This window comes from Rhinolophus ferrumequinum, chromosome 20, assembly GCF_004115265.2.
Source record: "Rhinolophus ferrumequinum isolate MPI-CBG mRhiFer1 chromosome 20, mRhiFer1_v1.p, whole genome shotgun sequence".
In the NCBI taxonomy this organism is placed as follows: Eukaryota; Metazoa; Chordata; class Mammalia; order Chiroptera; family Rhinolophidae; genus Rhinolophus; species Rhinolophus ferrumequinum.
In genome coordinates, this window is record NC_046303.1 from 46,151,739 (window position 1) to 46,175,662 (window position 23,924).

At 34.0% G+C, this 23,924-nt stretch overlaps 1 protein-coding gene across 2 annotated transcripts in view; it reads right to left on the bottom strand.

Moving 5' to 3' along the window:
• The window catches only part of RSBN1L (round spermatid basic protein 1 like), a 63,802-nt gene that overhangs the window by 34,741 nt on the left and 5,137 nt on the right, over positions 1 to 23,924 (bottom strand). The window contains exon 2 of one of the 2 annotated variants that reach the window (XM_033088894.1): positions 1,043 to 1,159. The exons of the other annotated variant lie outside the window; for it this stretch is intronic. Coding sequence (XP_032944785.1) covers positions 1,043 to 1,159 — 117 coding nt within the window. The remainder of the gene's footprint in view (positions 1 to 1,042; positions 1,160 to 23,924) is intronic. 2 annotated transcript variants of the gene reach the window in all.

The following is a 23,924-nucleotide window of genomic DNA, read 5'->3' on the forward strand; positions in this document are numbered from 1 at the left end:
CCCTGAGCACCGACTAAGTAGCCATCAACTGAACCTCTGACATGTTTCTTCAAGGTCGAAAGAATTTTACAGAAAATAAAGTTCTGACAAATAAATAAAGCTTAAATAAAGTGCCACCAAAGAACATCTGGAAATATGACAAAGAATGAAATGAAAATATATTGTAGAAATACTGTTTATCTAAAATAATATAAATTAACCAGTTATTTCACTGCATATGCTTGGTCTTTTCTCCCTTACGTAGATGTAAAGGTTTATCAACACGCAAATTCAATATGAAATTAATCAAAATCATTTACATGTTCTTCTCTGCAAATTATCAACTTGATAGGGCAGCTAATGAATTTGTTAGCTCTCTAGTAACCAAATGCCACTGATTCTCGTTACCTTGCTGAGTGAATTTAAGACTGTCCTTACTTCTATTCTACCACAAATTCTCTCTGAAACAGTTCAGATTTATTGATAGGATTTGTATTATTACCCAACCACCTACCCCATGTATAAATAGCAACTAAAGATAATTTTAACAATAGAGAAAAAACAGGAAATAAAAACGGGATATTCTTAAGCATGTAAAAAACATACAGTAAAACAGTACATCTTCTCATTTAGCTCAGAGTAAAATGTTCCCTTTAAATCCCAGACTAGATGATTACTGTCAAATATTTGAAAGATCACTTCTTCCATCATCCCTATGGGGCTAAAAATTGTTTTAGCCTCTTATTTTAGATTATCTAAATATGGATGAAGACTAGTAATGAAAACACAGAATCAGATAACCCATTTTTAAATAATTTAAGGAACCTAACAGTTTAATGAAGGTTAAACTGTTACTTTTTAATGACTCACTAAATAAATATACTAAAGACATGTTACTATACAGATTTGAACTCCCCACTACTACATTTACTTTTTGTATTCTGGCCATTAATATTTATTCTCAGCAAAATTCAGCACCAAATAACACTTCTTATGTTAATCACTAAGCCAACAAGTATACTGAACAATATAATACAACTAAAATTACTGCATATAAACTTACTTTTCAGCAAAATCTTTACTTCTCCATTTTCTTTTTTGATCTCATTCATGACTTTATGCTTCTTTTTTTCTCTCTCTTTTTCCTTATCTCTCTCTTTAATTTTGTCTTTGATTTTATCTAAAAGACAAAATAAAGGAAATATTTTAAACTATTTTACAACTGTATTTTTCCCCATGAACTATAATGAAATTTCTGGAATTACAATATACCGAGTAAATCACAATGGATAAAAACATGCCTTTTTCTTCCTCTCAGGTTTTGGGAAACATTTCTAAATTTCCTTTCATATATTAAACATGAAATACATAATACACACGTCATAAACTGTCAAAATTTATCATACATGTAATTTTTAAAGATTATTTTTTACTTCATGTCAAATTATTAGGCTAACTTCAAATCACTTAAAATAACTGGCTAACATTAATTGATACAGTAAACTACAGTGGAAAAAGTGCTAGCTTTGAAGTTGGGCATATCTAGACTGGTAACATAACGTTGGAAAAATTACTTAATCTCAATTTCTAATCTGCAAAATGGTGGTTCATATCTCTCTCGTTAATTGCTGTAAAGACTAAATGAAGAAAAATATAAAATGATGACTCAAAGCCGGTTACATATAAAACTAGAGATTAGTTCCCTTAACCTTCCTTCCACCTTTTAAAAAGGGTATGACTGGATCTGTCTAGCTGGTGATATTACAATATTAAAGTAAAGTGTATAAGAACTCTAGGAATCACTGCCTGCAATCTAAAAATTCAAACTCTGAGTTTATAAAATTATTTGATGTCCTATTAATTTTTGTTTGCTCAATCCACTGCCTGTGAACCCAGCAAAAGATGTAGAGTGTTGAAAAACAGTGACGTAGTCCTTGCCCTCAAACAGTGTACTATTGATTACAAAGCCTTGCTGGAAGCTACAAAAGCCATAAAATATCTTTCAATGTAACAGAGATTATATAGTATATATGCATACTGCATACTTTCTTAAAATCCCTCCTTACTTTCCTTTTTATAAACACTACCTTTATTCAGATCCTAGTCACTTAATGATTAGATTACTGTTTAGATCAGCACCCTCCAATAGAAACATTTACCACATAATGTAAATTTAAGTTTTTCTAGTAGTCACATTACAAACAAAAAGAAATGGGTGACATTATTTTAATAAAATATTTTATTTAAACAATGTATCTAAAACATTTCACATATTTTACACTTACAGCACATCTCAATTTCAAGTAGCTCCACTTTAAGTGGTCAACAGTCACATGCCACTACACAGTGGCTGCCACACTCAAAAACTCAAGTCCATGCTACTTAAATAGGTAATTCTCAAAAAATTAAATCCATGTATTTAAGAAACACCTTAAAACTTACACTCATTAATAATAAAAAACAAATTCAAATAAGATATTTTCACCTATCAAACTGACAAAGTGCTTTTTTAAAAGTGGTAATACTGAAAGTAGATGAGAGGACAGTTGATGGTAGACCAAACCAAAGCAAGGATTCATTGACTTAACAAATATGCATTGCTGAATATAAGAAAAGGGTTATGGTCCAGGGATGAGTAAGCTAGATAAGGTCCTCATCTTTTCACATATAACTTAAATTATAGAATAAATTAAGCTGTTCTCACACTTCAGATTAGTTTGCTACTCTTATTTTTTGAAATTTAAATCCTTAAAATCCTGTTATAGGCCATCATCCAGCCATAAAATACATATACATATATATGTTATTATTTTCCAAGCACACATTTTTTAAAACATAAACTATATATCATTTAAAATCACAACTGAAGAAAACAGTCATCTGAAATGTTGCTCCATTTCTTTTTCCCATTACCCCTATTAATCTTATTAAACTTTTTAAAGTTTATTAAAGTATATTAATACAGAAAAAAGCAAACAGCTCAATTTTCACAAAAATGAACAGTACGTCAGAACCCCTCTGTGTTCCCTTCTATGCAGTACCCCGAAGGATAACCACGATCCTGACTTCTAACCACATAGATTAAAATAAATGTAGAATTTTAATGGCATATATAAAGAATATGATATAAATCTATCACAGTGGCAAAATATTTTTCAGGATAAAATTATATTAGCTTCTCAGGAAATAAAACTATGATATAGTATGACCAAAGTTTTTATAGATTTTATTTATAAACGTATGTATTGGTAGACTTTACAGACTTTATTTTTAGAGCAGTTTTAGCTTCACAGCAAAACTGAAAAGAAGGTACAGAGATTTCCCATCTACACCTCCTGTCCTTACACGTCCCAATTTAAAAAAAACAAAATTCTAATATACACACATTCAGAAACCAACTGAAAGTCAATAGTGCAAATTATTAAAAGTCATTATTTTTGAGTGACAAATATCTAAGTTTCTGTAATAGTAACATATTAGTTTCATAACACAAGGTCGGGAAAAGGGTCAGAAAATGCCTTAAAGTTCAGCTACAGTTAAATAGTTCAATGAAAGTTGAACGTGTGAAGTCATTATATCAAAAACATCTGTAGAAACAAAAGCAACTGCAAAGGCAAGACAAGAAGAGTGACTGACAACATAATTGCAGTTACCTCCCATCCCACATCCAAAACGTTCTAAGCAAAAGAAACAAACACAAACCATCCAATATGCCCATAGTAGAAAACCATTTTTCTGGCACAACCGCTGTCCCAAACTACACACTTGTGTAGGTCTTTCAACCCACCTTTCACTTTTCCTACAATTTTTGCTTGTCAGAGCATATCCTTTTTCAGAATCCAACTTTACATTCCACCATTAAATTTTCTGTAATCATGTTACAGATAACATAAAAATGTTTTGTTACATGTTTCCATATTACAGGTAATCAATCATGTTACAGCTACAAGAAAGTTGGAAGCCCACAAGCTCAGAAAACCTAGGTTCAAGTTTAAACTCTGCAACCTTGATAAGTAATAAACTTTCAGATCTCCAGTTTCAGATGTAAAATGAAGTTTATGTTAAGATTAAATAAGAAATATACACAAGAGCATTTTATAAAGATATAAGCCTTATGAATGCAGAATACTGTTATCTATATCTACATAGACATAGATATAATCCATAATGGTGAGCAATAATAAACATTTTTGGCCATAAGAATGCAGAATATCACTGTCATTAAAAACCTCAAGTCTGCTGCTCTCATATTCATGCATTCATATTTATAAAAATCACTTCCAGCTCTTTTCACAAGGAAAATGGCTCCCTGGCATCGTGTTTACTAGAACATTGTTTTTTCCAAAAACTGTCATTCTTAGTTTTTACTCCTCCCTTTTCATGACCAAGAATTTGTATAGTTTTATTCTTCACGGTCTAATCTAAAGCTTGGAAAGCTGTAGCTCATCTTCCCATCACAATTCTTAGAATAAAAGTAAGAATTATTCCACCATAAGAACAAAAAATGATCTGTTTAGAAGAGTCCAACTTAACATAAGGAGTACACGTTTTATTTAAAAAATAAAAAGGGGCACAGAGGGAAAACAGATGCAGATAGACCCATGATATAGTTTGAACCTAAAGAGGCAAAAGGAATACAAGAATGGAAGAAAGGAGATGGAATAAATGACTAAGTCATTATCAACCCAGAACAAACTATAAATTATATATATGGAAAAACACACATGGGCTAAAGACATGTCTTGTATGTAAAAGATATAAAAAATAATTGATTAAAACAACTTAAAACAAAATATAAATGGAATTTTCAAATGTATGGTCAATTCACAATTCAGCGTATATGCCACATATGCATCATTATAACACGTATTTCCTTAACCCAATTCATTTCTATTGAGCACTTATGTGCAAGAGATAAAAATAAATAATAGTGCTGTACTAAAGAATCTTAAAATTAACGAGACATCAGCTGATTCTTATAAAGTACCACTTTAGAAAACCAGTTCTTAAATAAAATAAAACCTTTTTTTCATCTGGTTATAATAAAATTCACGAGTCTCCACCAGTATTAAAGTCATTATAATAACGTAGAGATGAAAATACACACTCACATATATATAAAAATATTAAAGGAATCACTCAAGTAAAACATGAAAAGCACTGTTAGAGAATCCTTTCACGAGATTAAATAATACATCAACAACCTATTTTTCTGGAATCTTCTGACTTAACTCACAGATTTCCAGATAACAGAAGATTGCCGCTTTTTTAAACCATTCTAATAACGTTCAAAAATGTACTACATACTTCCCTGCTTTTAAAGTATTTTTTTTAAAAAAAATACAAGAAATATAACTAAGTATTTTCATTATAACAAAAATACTCATATTGATGACCAGAAAAAAAAAATTAACTGCTCAAAACTAAGGTTGGGTACCATTTCACTTTTATTATCTCGGCTGTCATTTATCATTCCAGGTAATAGAGTTGAAAGGCGTAACTTCTGGCAGCCACCGATAGGCTCATTCTATGAATAATGTGTTCCGTGCTAAGTAACTACACGAGGCCCATTAGTACTATACCAAATAATACAGTGAGCAGGTTCTCTATCTCTAGTTCTAGTACAGCAAATGTCACACTGCATTCTAGTCAGTTACAAACACAGTATCCTTGTCACCATCCTTGCCCCGACCAGTATGCGGTCCTGGAGTAGAGAAGGCTCTTCCTCGATGAATGCTTGTTTACTACATGAAATCGGTCCAGTAAGTGTACATTACGACTTTTTCTCCTATGTGATGCTCTAGGTTGATCTCTGTTTATCCTTTCTTCTTTTCCTCTGCCAAGCCACAGCAAGGAAGAGAATTCTTAGTCCTTAAACCCTCCCAGGAGTAGTTCCTCAAATTTATTTCCCTTTTCTAACTGTCCTGGTCATTTTTCACAAAAAACTTTAAGATTTAATGAAGCTACTCCTCCAATAACATTAAGGACCCACAGTTTTTCTGGGTAAGTCTCAATAAAGACAAATAATTTTTCCCAAAAGACAATGGGTTAATTTTTTATGCAGAGCTCTTTTTATATAAAGTTATCTTACAACTTAATACCTACAAAGAATAGAAAATTATTTTTAATAAAATATTTAAAAAGAAAATTAAAAATAGAAAAATAGAACATTAATGTCAAATAAACATAAAAAAAGTTCAACCTTATCAATATTCAAAGAAATACAAATTAAAACAATATGAAACCATTTTTCATCTATCAAACTATTTTTCTTAACGATAATAATAACCAGTGCTGGCAAAGGTGAAGTGAAACAGACACTTCTACACAATGATAATGAGTATACACTGAAAGTCTTACTGGAGGGCAACATATTGAGAAACTATTAAAATTGATCATTCCTTTGATTCCACTATTCCACTGCTAAGGTTTCATAAAAAGGAAATAACCAAGTCTGCACAAATATATCTGTACAAGGATCCTCATCCCATATTATTTATAATAGTGAAAAACTGTAAATAACTTAAATGTTTAATATGGAGATTGGTTAAATAAATTTAGGTATATTCATAAGTGGAAAATTGTGAAGTTATTAAAAATCATGTTTGAGTAACAATTATCATGGGGAAAATGTTCATGAATGACGTTAGAGAAAAACTGCAAGTTATATACAAATGTAAATCTATAAGAGAATCCAAGTCTTTCATATATATGTGTATATGCATTACCTGTGTGTATATATGTAGACACATATATACACATATATTTATGTGTATATTCATTTGTGTAAACACATCATATATGTGTACATATATATGTATACACACACACAGAGGGATCTTAAAACAAGGGAAATGTTTAAAAGTTTACATAAGAGTTGAACTTCGGTCTTCCCACCCTCACCCTAAACAGTCTAGTCATTTCAATCTCAAACCTTAAGGCAAACATTGAATTTTCATTTTGTGGAAAAACTAAACAGTCTTCAAGACAGGTATCCTAGGCAAGGCAAAGGGTGCAGCTAAAAACAAGCTGATTGGGGCAGATGGGAGGCTCAGTTGGTTACAGAGCAAGCTCTGGACAACGGGGCTGCCGGTTTGATTCCCACATAGGCCAGCGAGCTGCGCCCTCCACAACTAGAATGAAGTCAATGAGTCAATGAGCTGCCGCTCAGCTCCCAGGTGGCCAGATGGCTCAGTTGGCTGGAGCGCGGGCTCTCAACCACAAGGTTGCCAGTTCGACTCCCGCAAAGGATAGTGGGCTGTGCCCCCTGCAACTAGCAACGGCAACTGGAGCTGAGCTGCGCCCTCCACAGCTAAGACTGAAAGGACAACTTGACTTGGATGGAGCTGATGAGCCCTGGAAAAATACACTACTGTTCCCCAATAAAAAGTCCTGGAAGTACACACTGTTCCCCAATAAAGTCCTGTTCCCTTTTCCCAATAAAATCTGTAAAAAACGTAAAAAATAAAAACAAGCTGATTATACTTCCCTAAAATGTTGAACCTGAACTGAATCAGGAAATTAAAAATACAATGGCAAAGTCAAAAGGCTTAATTAAAAATATGGAAGATAAAGTTGAGATTATCTTCCAAAACGCAGAGCAACAAGATAAAGAAGTGGAAAACAGCAGAAAATAAGGTGACCTAAAAGATCTTTCAGGAAATGCAATATCAAATTAACTGAAATTTCAGAAAAAGAACAGAATTTATAGGGAAGAAAGATACTTTAAAAAATCATGAAAGAAATTCTTTCAGAAAAGAGCAGTCTCCAAAATGAAGATTTCAATCAAGGAATGAGTACAAAGAACGGAATTTACCACCGTACCCCCTTCCCACAGACATACACCAGCAACACCAGCAACATCACGACACTTCAGTACACTGGGGATACAGAAAAGGTCTTAAAAGCCTCCAGGTGGGGCGACAAAAACATCACATATGAGAGATCAGCTAACCATGAGAGATCAGCTGTACTCTACAACTTAACAGTAGATACTAGAAAGCAATACAGCAGGGCCTTCAAAATTCTGAATGAAAATAATTTTTAACCTAGAAGTCTAGAATCTGCCAAACTATCAAATATGAGGGAAGACATTTTCAGACGAGCAAACGTTTAAAAATGTTTATCGCACATGATGCCTTTCTTAGGAAGTTACTTGCAGTGTGCTCAAGTACACTGAGTAAACAGAGGAGACCACGTGAGACTCAAGAAACCAGCACAGCACAGGACAGCACACTAGAAAATACAAGTGTGAAAGCTGTGCAGCTGGCTCAAAGGGTAAGCAGCTCAGATCAAAGTACAGAAACGGAGGAGCATTGCAGAAACAAGACCTCCAGGAATGAAGGGGAATCGCCAGATTAACTCTTATCACAAAACACAGAGAACAGAAAATGAAGCAATAGGTATGTATGTAAATGAAAAAGAGGCAATTTTTAACTATATGACAACCAAGAAGGCACACAGAAAAGAATCTCTTATCTGCATTGAACAGCATTTTTAAAGTCATAATAAGCACTGATTTTTGTTTTAGGTTTATGAAATTATAAGAGAGAGAAAAAAGAAGCTAGGTAATAAAAGTGCTAAATTCTTACCTCCCTTAACAAGAATGCAATATATATCTAGAACTAATCAATAAAAAAATAAAAGGTAATAGCACATTATTCAGAAATTTGGAATTAAAAAATGAGAACTAAGAGTTATAGCTTGAGGCAGAGAATGGAGAGAAGACCATGTCTCATTATATATATTTTTAATTTTTTAATTAAATTTCAATTTTTTAAATTAAATTTGGTTTTTTTAATTAAATTTTATTTTAAAAATTTACAGGCCGGCCCAGTGGCTCAGGCGGTTGGAGCTCCATGCTCCTAACTCCGAAGGCTGCCGGTTCGATTCCCACATGGGCCAGTGGGCTCTCAACCACAAGGTTGCCAGTTAAACTCCTCGAGTCCCGCAAGGGATGGTGGGCTCCGCCCCCTGCAACTAAAATTGAACAGAGCACCTTGAGCTGAGCTGCCGCTGAGCTCCCGGATGGCTCAGTCGGTTGGAGGGAGGGCTCTCAGCCACAAGGTTGCCGGTTCGACTCCCACAAGGGATGGTGAGCTGTGCCCCCTGCAACTAGCAACGGCAACGGGACCTGGAGCTGAGCTGAGCACGCCACAGCTAAGACTGAAAGGACAACAACTTGACTTGGAAAAAAGACCTGGAAGTACACACTGTTCCCCAATAAAGTCCTGTTCCCCTTCCCCAATAAAATCTTTAAAAAAAAAAAAAATTTTACAAAGTCATGGTTTTCATCCCCAAAACCCATAACCCTAGTCTAATCACAAGAAAAAAAAATTGGACAAATCCCAATTGAGGAACATTTCATAATGGGTATACCTGACTAGTATTGTCAAACTGTCAAAGTCACCAAAAGCAAGAAAAGTCTCAGAAACTCAGAAACATAGCCAACAGCTTAAACAGACCTGATTAAATGTAATGTGGTATGCTGGATGGGATCCTTGACCCCCAAAAAAAAGACTTTAGGTAAAAACTAAGGAAATTTTAATAAAGTATGGACTTTAAGTTAATGATAATGTATCAATACTGGTTCATTAGTTGTGACACATGTAGTATACAATGTAAGATTTTAATAATGGGAGAAAGTGAGTACAGAGTACATGGGAACTCTATACCATCTTTGCAACTTTTCTAAAACTAAAAGCTTACTGAAATTTACATTTATACAAATTTATAAAGGTAAAACTTAATTAAAAGAAATACACACTCACACGTGTGTATAAATTTAACACTATGTAATAGAGTTCCAAGACACACTATTAAGTAAAAAGAGCAAGTTATAGAAAAATGCATATAGTATATTTAGGTTTTTAAAAATAAGCTATATAGTCTTTTCTGTGAGTGTGTATGTATGTGTATATGTGAATACATAGAAAAAGGTCTGGAAGGACAAATACAAACACCTAACAGGGTTTACTCCTGGGGAAGAAACAAAGGGAATTCTTGGTTTTTATTTCATGTACTTCTAAATTATTTGAAATTTCTACAACAGAAAGGGATTTCTATTTACATATTACTTGTGTAATTAAGCTGTTAGTCTAAATCTCCTTTCTGAAAGAATAATTGACAATTATATTCAGACAATTATTTTTTTAAAAGATTTAGAATCATTTAAAGTATATTAGAAGATAAAAGAAAAAACACTTCAAAATATAACACTGAATATACACACATATACACACATACATGATTAATATACACACATACATGAAAATAATCGTACTTTTTCCAAACTTCTCCCTTCATTAAAATTGTTCAAGTGCTTTTCTACCTCACTTTATATACATTATTTCAAAGTTCTGTTATAGTTAACAAAGACAGGAACAAAAGAAACGGAGAAAATATGATACATACATATTCTGCATATGTATACATACATAATTTGTTACATTTAACAGCTTTTAAGAAAAAGATAGGAAACCCATACTATATAGTATGACACATTAAATCACAAATTTTGATATGAAGAAGTATCTTCATATAGGTTCCCTAGATTTTATTTTTTAATAGAAGTGTCATAAAAATCCACACTGGCAGTTCTTAAGAAATGTTGGTAGAATTTCATTGCTAGAGCTTTCAGCCATACATTCTTGTAAGCACAAACCTCAAACAGGCTTCTTGCTATCACAGTTTTGCCTGCTTTGGATTTGTGCCATAATTCACACTACAATAATGCAGTCCATGAAATCGGTTGGTCTGAGTAACAACACTGATCTGCCCGCCACAGCTGCACCCCCCCGCCCCCGCAACCCAACAACCAGGAAAAAGTATGGCTGGAAAGAGATCTGAGAACTAGCAGGAACCAGAAGAAAAAGAGAAATAATACAGAAGTCAAGTGGGGAGGCAGAAGGGAAAGTACCATTACAAAAGTGGTAAGAATATAAAGGGAAAGTAAAAGATGAAGGAGACAGGAAAAAGAAGAGAAAGGATTGCACATACAATGAATGGGAAAGGAAGAGACTGATCACACCCCCTCCCTCTCCAACAAAGCTAAACAAGACAACCAAATCTAATGCCTTCTCAGCCCTTTTCTCTTCGTCCTCACTGCAATAGACATTATTGACCTCTTCGTCAAAACGTCTCGGTAAGTTTCAGGAAAACTGCACTATCCTCCCTACTACTCAAAACCTCACGATCTTCCCATCCAAACTTGCACATTCACCTAAGATCCATCTTTGGCATGCTTCTCCCGTCTTTATACTTCAAAAAATGCACTCCTACAGTTTAAACTATAACCTTTAGGCAAAAGAATCCCCAAATTAATCTCCCAACCCAAGCTCTGCCAAGCTCCACACCTTCATCTCCATAAGAAATATTTAAGAAATATTTAACACCAAAATTATCTTTCTCATATAAATAAGGTTTAAGCTCTCCTTCTAAATTCCCTATTTATGTTAATGGCACAACATCCTCCCACATCTCAGTTCAAAAACTCCTCAACATCTTTTATAATACTTCTTTCCTTTATAATGTTCTCCCCTAACATTAAATCACTTGCTCAGTTCAGTCTATGTTTCTGAAATATGTTCGTCTGTCTTCTTTTCCCTTTCCATAGCCACAACCACATTTCTCCTTTCCACCAATCCACTAAGCATACAGTGACCAATAAATGTTCCTTGAAAAGCGAAGTTTATCATGTCACTCTCTTCTGCTTTAAACAAATGAACAAACCCTACCTAAAAAAAGAAAATTCCCACATTCAAGAATCTTCAGTCAGGACTCACCTATCTTTAATCATTTCTTCCACTACACAACCACATGTGTATACACACAAGATTCCAGATCGTCTGATTCATTATTACTCAAATGTCTTACTCCCACCATTTCTGCTAACACCATTTAGCTAGAATGCCTTCGCCCATCCTAACCCTGCCTACCCAAATCCTACATACCCTCCAAGAGCCAGGTGAAATTCAGCTTCATGCATTAAGCATTCCTTGATCCCTACAACTAGAAATGATCGTGGCCTCCTCCTCCCTCTCTTATGATTTAAATTCTGATTCTTGTGTAGCTGCTCTATCTGCCCTACTGGATTATAAACTCTTTTGCAGTTACCATATTTTACTCATCTTTGTTATCTTTTATAGAACCTAAAATAGTGTTTTGCACATAATTGATGCTAGATATGAATGAAGTTTCCAGAAGAAAAGGGTTAAAGTAAATAGAAACAAATTACTAGTGATAAACATCTGAAGGGTCAGCAGTCACAGAAGACAAAAAATAAAGAGCAAAACACAGAAAAAGTAAGAAACAAGACGAGCATCAATACAGAGTGTCTCTTACATGGCAGTTAATTATCTCTCCAGTTACATTATAAATTTTCTAAAGACAAGAAATATAAACAGGTTTCCTCTTTGCATTCCCCCCACAGCCGACACTAAAATGTTTATTGAGCCCACATAAGAAACAAGCAGAGGACAAATTAGAGAAACCGTGATGTAATATATGAAAGAAAATGCTTTTAAAAGACTCTAGAAATAAACAGGATATAGTGAGGCGTGAGAACAGAAGAATACTAAGATAGTGTTGGAGTGGGGCAGTTGCCAGAAAATTTCCACAGAATTGGTTTTTTTATAGGAGCAATTTAGAAATCTCACCTAATGTCCTCATTTTAAAGTGGAAATAGTTGGGGTTTGAGCATTTAAAAGACTTTCCCAGGGGAAGAGACTGAGAACTAGGACAACTAACAAGTTCCCCAGTGTAGTGTTAAAAGCTCATACCTCGCTTGAGAAAAGAAAATCAATAAACATAACGAGAATTATTTGGACCACAAATGTTTTATGGTATTTGGCTAATAATAGTTCCTAACTTATAAGCTGCACATGTAAGCACTACCTCTAACTCTCCGCACCAAGTATTCCCCAGTAGATGTAGTTCTATGATAGGGGAAGAAATAACATAGAAATGGGTTCCAAAAACTTTGACGGAAAAGAAACCCTTCTTTCCTAATTAAGGGATGGCTGAGATCTGACAAACACAAGGTAGATGGTATTTAAAACACCTCACTCCTCCCCCTAGAGTTATTCGCCCATCCATATTCAGGGAAGCTGCTAAAAAGGTGAATGGTCCTTCTGGACACAACTGTAAAAATGGATACGTGTTAAGAACCCTGAGATCCAAAAGACTTGTGCAGATCTAGTCAACTAAGAACATAGGACTTGTGAATTACTGAACTGAGAGAGTTGTGGAGCTTCTGCTGCTTCTACTTATAACATTGGGGGCTTGTACTTACACTCCAGTTACTTACAAAATCAGGGGTTTATAGTAACTGATCTCTGAAGACCCCTTTTCTTTTCTAGTATTCCTTGATTCTGTTTCTATTTTTTATAAAAAGGAAAATGTAGTATAATGACTCATACAGTAACAAACTTCCCATATTTTGTACATAATGCAAAAAACTTTCTGCCTGAAGAGATTATGAGGAAGTTCAAATTGAACAATACTTACCTCTCAGGATTCAGGAACAGACAGGTTGCTTTAGCTAACATATTCAAGCCCCACCCCCAAAGGAACAGAATGTTGAAAATGGGACAGTTTAGAACAGCTGGATTAAGAAACCCTAAATGTATTGTAATACAGTGGAAATTTCTGAGGCTTTGTAGTCAGACGTGTTTAAGTTCAAATTCCACTTTTGCCACTGAGTAACTGACACAAAACAAGTTACTTAACTGTGTTGTGCCTCAGTATTCTTATCTGTCAAAGATAACAGCACTTATCTTTTAGACTTTTTGTAAGGATTAAAGGCAATATATACATTCTTTCCAACATTATGCCCAGCATGTAATAGGCACTTGACAAATGTGGCTATTATTATTAAATACAAATAGAAGAATTTTATTAGGAAAGCATCTAGTAACGTGCATTTGAATGACAAAGTAGTATAGCGACAGTAGTCACAAGAACACAGAAAGAGTAACAGGAAAACAAAAAATAAATCCGTGTATACCCACACGAAAGCCAAGCCAGGCATAACACGAAAAAGTTATGGGCTCCCTCTCTTGCCAAAATGAAAAATTTCAGATCAGGTTTTCCTCACTGACTTACCAGGAAAGATTTGCTCCAAAACAGAAGTACAATTACTTCTCTTCTCAGTATATTGTAAAACCAAGACATTAATTAGAGAGGCATTATACTTGGTATGTAAGTTACAGAATTAAATCACTCTAGCGCTGAGTCTTATACAACAGCTGTCATATAAAATGTGACTCATATACAACCTGGGGCCTTCTAGACCTCTAAATCAACATTATACAATTATATAATTTAACTAAAATTATACTCTACAATGAAAATAGTAAATCATAGTTCTTTCTGGTTAATGATAACATGTGGGAATCACTGCTCTTGTTTTATACTAATTATATTTTTTCATACAACCAATTAAAGTTATAAATTTAAAATGTTATATATTTAGCTAATATCAAGTAACTCTCCTATAGGTGCTTGATCTATTTCACTTCAATTTAGAATGTGCTCTAAATGAAATTCTACAAAACAAATGTATCTTTAAGGCCTAAGGCGCTACTATGAGTATAGGGAGGAACTGGTTCAGACTTCCAAAGCAAGCTTATAAGAATCCTTGCTGTTTCCACCCAGGTATCTGGGAGTCCTGAGCTGCCATGAAAGAAACCCAACTATCCTGATGAAGAGATCATATGGAGAGGCCCTAACACATGAACAGAGAGACGGGCTCAGCTCAGCATCTGGCCATCCCTGAACAAGGCAACAGGCACATGGACCTACCAGACAAGACCAGCCACCAACTCAACACCCCCGAGCAACCTTGCGTGAAGCAGAGTCATCTAGCCAATCCTGCTGGAATTCCTGACCCATAAAATCATCAGATATAAATAAAATGGTTGTTGTTGTAAGCCACCATGTTTTAGGTGAGTTTGTAACACAGCAATAGATAATGTAGCCTTTACAAAGTCGTCTTATTATTAATGAAGTTGGGGTAAGTTATGTAGTATGCACAAGACAGGTACTGACTTCAGAGAAATGTTAAAATGTATCTTATAAAACACATTGACATTTTAAAATCTAAGCATAAAGGGCTACAATAAAAATACTTATTAACAACATATAATGTCAGGGCTATAAAGAGAATCAAAGATCTTGAAATTATTTCCTCCCTTAGCTTCTGTGATGTCGCACAATTGTTTTCCTATGTAGTTCCTATGAATGTTAACACTTCACATAATCTCTCTACCTAGAACTCCTTTATCTCTTTATTGAAATGCTACCACAGTCTTTCAGTTTCTCTCAAACATCCCCTCCTCCCTCCTGCATCCCTTCTCCTTTTCTTCATATCTGCCTGCCCCTAGTACCACCAGTACTTTCCATTTGTCTTATGGTATTTAACTTACTGTTATCATTACTTTTTCTAGTATTCCTACTACAACGTTTAAGTTACTTGAAGGCACGGATCGTATATTAAAGATTTTGTCATTTTCGTTAACACATACCACAGCATCTAAGTATTAAAATGTTTGTCAAGTTGAATAGTTATACTCTGCTAATAGAGACTTCAGGTTTCAAAGACAAACACAATGCTTGAAGTACCACAAAGAAATCACTTCCTGAATATTACAAAGTATCTTACTATATAATTCAATCTGTTCCTGATGAAAAATAATCTTGATAACCTTATAAAATTATATACCCAATTATCAAGTATATGTAGAAAAAAATCAAAAGCTTTCTTATATACCAGTAATAATCTGCAAAAAAAAAAACTCCCCAAAATAAAACAAAATACCAGAAGAAATTCATAATCTGTAATACCAATAAATTTTATATAAATATAAAAGAATATAAAAACAGGCAAAGAGATACATGTAGCTTTTAAGTATAAAGATAATTCTGTAATGATTGCAATCTGTCCCTAATTTAATCAATAAATTTAATTAAAATCCCCTATGGGATTGTGGAGAGATAACTACAAAATAATTCTCACATTAATCAAAAAGATACATATACAAGTTTCAAAATGTACTGTAGACATAAATATAAAATCTAAAACTATAAAGCACCTAAAAGAAAACATAAGAGAAAACTTGTGTGTGACCTTGGGTTAGGCAAAGCTCTCTTAGTTAAGACACAAAAAGCACAAACCATGAAAAAAATTATAAAGTATACTTCATCAAAATCATATTTTGTACTGTAAAAAAAGTGTGGATAATATTAAGAGAAAGAAAAGCAACAGAATGGGAGAATGCATTTGCAAAATACATAGCTCATAAAAAACTAGTACACAGAATGTGTAAAAACTTTTCAAGATTTAATAACAAGAACACATCCAATAATAAGCAATTTGAACAGACATTTCACCAAAGAAACAGGGATGGAAAATAAACACATGAAAGGATGCTACACATAACTAGTTATTAGAGAACTGCAAATTAAAACCACAATAAAATACTACTACATACCTATCAGGATGGTGAAAATTTAGTAAATTGACAATTTGAAGGGATGATGAGAATGAAAGATGGTATAGCCACTTTAGAAAAGTTTGGCTGTTTGTTATGGAGTTAAACATAAAGTTACCACACAACCCAGCAATTCCACTTGTAGGTATTTACTTACTAAAGAGAAATGAAAATATATATCCACCCCAAGATTTGTATGTGAATGTTTGTAGCAGGCTTACTCATAATCATCAAAAACTAGAAACAATCCAAATGGCCATCAAAAGGCAAATGAAAAAACAAATTGTGGTATCTCTATACAATGAACTAACTACCTCTCAGAAATAAAAACGAATGAACTAATTAATGCAACAGCACTGATGAATCTCAAAAGCAATACGCTAAGTGAAAGAATCCAAAGACAGGGGGTTGAGGGCTGGGAGATGAGGGTAAGGGGGATCAAATATATGGTGATGGAAGGAGAACTGACTCTGGGTGGTGAACACACAAGGGGATTTATAGATGATGTAATACAGAATTGTACACCTGAAATCTATGTAATTTTACTAACAATTGTCACCCCAATAAATTAAAAAAAAAAAAAAGAATCCAAAGACAAAAAAGCTAGAGAGTAAGTATATGACTCAATTTATGTAACATTCTGGAAAAGACAAAACTATTGGGACAGAAAACAGATCACCCCTGGGTGAGCACTGAATGGCAACAGGGAACTTTTTGAAGTGACAGAAAACAAACTCAGATTAAAAACATATCTTCTTTGTACAATGCGGTGGTAAGTTTTTGTTTTTGTTTTTCCTGAGATTAAAGAGTACACAAAATGGCAATTCTGATAACATTAGTCAAACATAATTCAATCAGCATTATCCACGAGGTTCATTTCCTTTCTATTAATAGTTCTCATACCATCAAATACCTGCCTCTTTTGCTTACTTAACAATTTGCCCATTGTCTGTGAGCTGCTGATCAACGTCTCATCCTATTATCACCTTTCTGCTGTTCTCACTTTGAAATACCTGCCAAAATTTTCCTGAATAATAAGACATCTCTTCTGAGCGGACAAAAAGTACTCAAATGTAGAGCAACTCATTCATTTTCCAAATATTTATCAAGTAGCTAGCAGTTAAGGGCCTGACCTGAAACACGATGATCGTAGCTGCAGATTTCACAGAGCTTATAGTCTAGAGAAGACAACCAAACAAGTGATTAAAATGAAGTGAAGAAAAGCCAAGATAGAAGTGCAAAGTGATATGGGAAGAAACAGTAAGGGGACCTAACCTAGCCCAGAGAATAGGAAAGGCCTCCCTTTCAAGGTGAATCCTAAAAGGTAAGGAGACAATAACTAGGTATAGAAGTGTGGAACTAGGAATGGAAGGATAATGGGTTAGAGAAAGTTCTAGGCAGCAAGGAGTACTGGGGAGAATTTGAAGAGCTGAAAAAGAATAGGATCATACAGAGCCTTGGATGACATTTTAAGGAATTTGAACATCATCATATTAACAGAAAAGTAACATATCAAATATGCATTTAGATCTCTAGTTATCATTTGGGCTGTGGTATGAACAATGAATTGAAAGATCACAGATCTGAAGCAGGGAGCCCAATAAGGAGGCAGTTATTTGAACTAAGGCTAGTAGAAAGAATGGAACTAAAGTAGACACGTATGCAAGATAGTGACTAGAAGTGACAAGACTTGGCTACAGGTTGGATGATGGTAAAGTGTAGAATCGAGTTTTCAAGCTTGAGCCACTGTGTATATATGATGGCACTGAGATAAGGACGACAAATTTGGGTAAAGAAGACTAAGAGTTTTGAACATACTAATTTTACAGTTCTATGAGATATCTAATAGTGGTTATATCAAGAGGCAGTTGAATATGTGATCTAAAACTGCACTAAGCTAAGATTTTTGGGAGTGAGAACAAAAGAAACCAGAAAATTAACAGGGCAATTAGCAAAGCCAGAGAGAAGAGTACTATATAAAAGGACCCAAACTTAAACCAAATGCTAAAATAAGGAGCAGCGGAGATAAAGAGAATGGCAGGGGAGGTGAGGAAGGGAAGGACAAATGGAAGATAAACGGTTCAATTGTTAGACCAGAGGAAAATTAAGAGACCTTGCCTAATCTTGAGGGTTTTTTATGGACCTTTTAAAGTCTGTGAATAGCTGGTTACAGAGAGAATCTGAGATTATTTGCTCCTCACAGAAAAAGCATGTGCCACTGTAAGGAGACTTTTAAAAGGGTCCTCTCCACACATGCATACTGAAGCACACAGACACTTACTGAAAAGAATCTATACACAGAACGTTTTTAAACCTTACCAACTGACTCACCAGTAAATCTCACTTGCATCTTATAACAGAATTCTAATATAAGGTATTTGCCTGCATCTCAAACTCATATCCATCTTTTTAAACCAGTTCTCCTGCAGACCTACCCACATTTTTCAATGATATGCTTATTTTCTCCATCTGAAACCACAGAATTACATAGGAACCCTCCTTTATTGTTACATATGTATTTGATAATCATGATGCCTTATCACATATTCCCTCTCAAAACCTTTTCCTTTCTGTGTCTAGGAGTACCAACCATTGTACCACGAAAATCACTTCATTTTAGTTTCCCATTTCCCTGTCTCTAATTTTTCTCTCAGCCAATTCACCTTACACAATACTATCAAAAATACCGATTTGAATATTTTATTTTATTGCCCTACTAAAACAACTGTGCCTTGCTGTTTTTGCCTACGGAATAAGCCTAAACTCCTTTTCCTAGCAAATAAAAGACTAATTGTAGAAGTCTTTCAACTGCCATGCTGTTCTACCTCCCAACTTTGTACAAAATCACCAACGCAGCCAAACGGTTGGGTTCCCCGACCACTGAACACACCACGCACTCTCCAGTCTCTACAACCTGCTCACACTGTCCCCTCTGCCTAACAAGCCAGTCTCCAGCATCTCCATTTACCTAAGTCTTACTTTTCCATCAAAGTGCAGTTCATTTATTTGGCAAACTCTTTCACAATGAAAGGTACATTTCTGGAAGAAGGGTGTTTAAAAACATTAACACCATTTGCACAGTAGCGTATAGCTAGAGCTCTGAAGTCAATCTATCTAAAGATCTGAAACCCAGATTTACTACTTATTTTATACCCTTGGGCAAGTTACTTAAACCTTCTGAGCTTCCACAATTACTTTTAAAAAACTAATGTCTAACGGAACTTTTAAAAAGTTTTGAAAATTAAATAAAACTACATATAAAGTGCTGAGCACAGTTCTATAAATGTTAACTATTGTTGTTGCTGTTTCTGTCCTGAAAAAGCTTATATTCTAATCCAAGTACTCATTGCACCAGCTCGTCACCCATCTCAAAAAAGCTTGCCAGAATTTATAATTCTGGTACTTTCATTATCTTCAAGAAGAAAACTGAAAGATGATGAATACTTATTCCCTTAAGATATAAAATTCATCAATGATTTAACCAGAAAAATAAACCCAGGACATCTGCTTTCCAGAATATTGCTATACATGTTAAACCAGTGAAAATGTCTCTGAATTAAACAATATCTAAATAAAATGAGTACCCTTTCTATAAAAAAGCTAAAAAGAATAGCTTCTTAAATTTGTAATGCAAAGACAAATTAATTTTTTAATAGAAAAAGTATTGTTTTTTGTTTCTTCAAATCAATCATTGAGTGCAAGGCAAAGATCATAAAATGACTAAAACTATGCCTGCTTTGAAAGAATTGATATAACCTAGTTAAATGGGAATTCATATAGGTATATAGTTCATTTATATTAGTCAACAGAGGACACTACAGAGTAGAGATTATAATGTATACCCACTATATTTAAAAAACCTGGTAGGGGTTTTTTATTTTGGGCCCATGGTACCAACACTGTAATAATTACCAGTTGTAACTGGCCAACTACAATCGATCTTTAACTATAAGCATTCTGCAAGTAGCTTTCCAAAACTCAAACTACTGTGCATTAAACTATCAAACTATGGTTTATTAAGAATTCAAGAAAAATGTTTAACCATAAGATTCTAGTCATACCAATGAATTTGTAGTATATTTTTTGGTAACCAATATCAAAATAGATTGCTAAATTTTAATCTAGCTATAAGAGTAGCAATTTATTTTTAATTCCCCGTCCCCAAAATGAATTCATTTTTTATTCAGAAAGAGTTTAGCATCTTTCTTTAACCCCAATGAAATAGGAGACTCAGACAAGGAACATAAATTAGTCAAAAGATGGTTGGGGAGTTAGATGCTCACAAAGCCATCACCCCACAAATTATACACTAAATTCAAATAGAAAACGAACTATTACAATGGTGACAATGGTCACCTCAACTAAGTGATGAAATTCAGCATCATTACTAATGGCACAATCAGTATTCCATGCCTCCTGATGGAATGTAGTATGACGTACATCTATAAATTAATTTTCCCAAAACTACTTAATCTGCATTTAATAAGGCTTTATACCAAACTTCTAGTTTATAAGAAATATAAAGAATCAAGCTAAGTATCACAATAAAACAATTGTCTAAAAATCATGAACATAGGAAAAACTACAATATAACAGGTGTGTTGAACTGGCATCTTCAAAAAAATCAATGTCATATGAGAAAAATGTGAGCAGGAGAGCTCCAGATTAAAATAAATAAATAGATGTAGTGTATTTGGGTACAATATGGGAATTGGGGATAACTGGAAGAATTTGTATAGAGACAGGCTATGTGATTACTTTCTTAATTGTTTTAATGTTATTGTGGTTATGTGGTTACTTTGAGGAAATGAAGGCTAAAACACTTAAGAATGAAGTATTACGATGTCTACAACTTTCAAATGATTCAGTGTATACATATGATAAAATATTAACAGCTATTGAATCAAAGAGGAAAATATACACAGAATCATTATTATTCTTTCAACTTTTCTGTATAATTAAAACTATAATAAAAAGTTAAAAAAAAAGGAACTAGGGAAATTTTTTCCAGTTCATCTTTACCTTCTTCTTCCTGTTTATCACAGTCTAAGGGGGAAAATTAAGTTAACTGTAACTCTGTGTAGTTAGGCTCTGACCCTGGCAGAGATGGGTGTTGATCCAAATTCTTTATGTGTTAGCTATACAACTCGGGTCAAGCCAGGAAATTTTCAGAATTTTAACCTAAAAATATTGAGATAATACCACAGCACATGGCAAGTGCCTTTTCTTTCTTCCATCAAACTGAAATATTTTATTTCCTATGCTGATGTGGCTGAATGCACAATGTCTTCACAAGTAATCTGCGTCACTTAGCTGTTACAAGTTTTTTGTTAGCTTACTTACTTTTCTGATACTAAATATTTGTATTTGTATACCCATGTTCATAGCAGCATTATTCACAATAGCCATAAGGCAGAAGAATCTAAGTATGGGATGAATGGATAAACAAAATGTGGCATATACATACAATGGAGTATTATTCAGCCTTAAAAAGGAAATTATGACACATTGCAACATGGATGAACCTTGAAGACATTAGATCAAGTGAAATAAGCCTGTCACAAAAGTACAAATGCTTTATGATTCCACTCATGTAAGTAGTCAAATTCATAAAGACAAAAAGTAGAATGATGATTACCAGGGGTGGAGGGGCTAGAAAAAGGGGAGTTATTCTTTAATGGCTATGGGTTTCATTTTGGGAAGATGAAAAAGTTCTGGAGATGAATGTGGTGATTGCACAACAATGTACTTAATGCCACTAAACTACACAGCTAAAATAGTAAGTAAATTTTATGCGTATTTTATCATAAATTTAAAACAAATTTTTTATAAAGAGTTAACCTAAAAAATATATAAGCACATCTATTCCAGAAGAGATATACCAAACTGTTAATGATAGTTTGGCAGTGGGGGAGAATTTCACTCTTTAAAGTACACACACGTTATTGAAATTTTATAAGCATTATTAGTTCTATAATGGAAACAAATTTCAATCCTCGTTATTTTGGCATAAAATAATATATGTTGGAAATATGCTTTAAAATACTAGAGCAAAGAATAAAAATAAGTGGAGGAGCAGAAATTAAACATGAATTGTAAAATGTTGATAATTGTTGAAGAAGGATGATGGGTAAACCCAAAATTCATTATATTGTTCTGGTTTCTTTTGTATTACTTAAAACTTTTCATGATAAAAATATTTTCAATCTACCATTCAAGAAAAAAATATGTACAACATAAATTTAAACAAATGTTGTAAAAAATATTAGTTTAGTTGGTAAGAATGTATTTTTATTATCAATTCTCCTTAATCACACACAAAAAGATTTTATACAAGCCATAATATTTCACGATTCTTTTTACTCTAATACAAATTAAGGATCATTATTTTTTCAATATTCTATTTTAGGTAGTTTACCTGTAATTTGAAAGTGTAATTCACTTGAAGACGGTGAAAAATTAATGACATTTACTATAATGACTTTAAATCTCTGAAATATAAATTTCTCTCAAAGTTAGTATGGATCATACCAATACATACCAGAATATCCAGACACCATACCAGACACCAGGATATCAATGGGAAAACTGTATACCTATCCACGAATTCACGAAAGCTAAATGTCTCCAATGTGTTAAACAGAAAAAAAGGGTTAGGAACTAATACCTCTTATGAATGAAAACAATACGCCAGGTTCATGTAATTATAATCACGCTGTGGAAAAGGTATCCTTATGTAACAGATGAAATGGACTCAAAAAGATTGAGTGACTTTACCAATGTCAGACAAATAGGAAAAAATCAAAATAAGGCTAACATTAAAATCTCTTCTTGAAAAACATACCCAAACAATAAGGAGAAAAAGAAACAGAAATTCCTTCTTTGATATAGGCAGGAAACACTGTAACTGTAACCTGAAATACAAAGTACTGTATAAAGACAGAAAGCTGATGGTGGAATGTTAAGTGACTTAGCATAATGGAAGGTTAAAGTATAATGGAAGGTTCAAGTAAGTCCCTACAGAAAGCGATAATGACAAACAACCCTATTTACTCCAGAAAGGCTTAGAAACTGGAGGTGCTGGGGCAGGCAAGAGGGGAGAACCAACCCTTTACCCCTCCTTCAACACACACATAAGCGCACGCGCACACAGTCGTAAGAGAATGAGAGGTATGGTCTCCAACAAAACTGAAGCAGAGTGGCTCCAGGCATCCCACACAAAGGTGAAATGTTGGCATAAAAACAGGGAGACTCAGTGAAACTTTATAAACTGAAAGGTGGGACTTGTAGCTTGCGTCTCGAGCTTGCGTCTCCTTCCCAGCAGGAGAACACTGCCATCTAAACTCATTACCTGTGCCAATTTCCTCCTCTTTCCATTATTCCATTTACAGACAGATTTTTCTGAAGAAAACGGAAGCCTTCTTATCCACCACCCAGAGAAAAGAAATAAAGGTA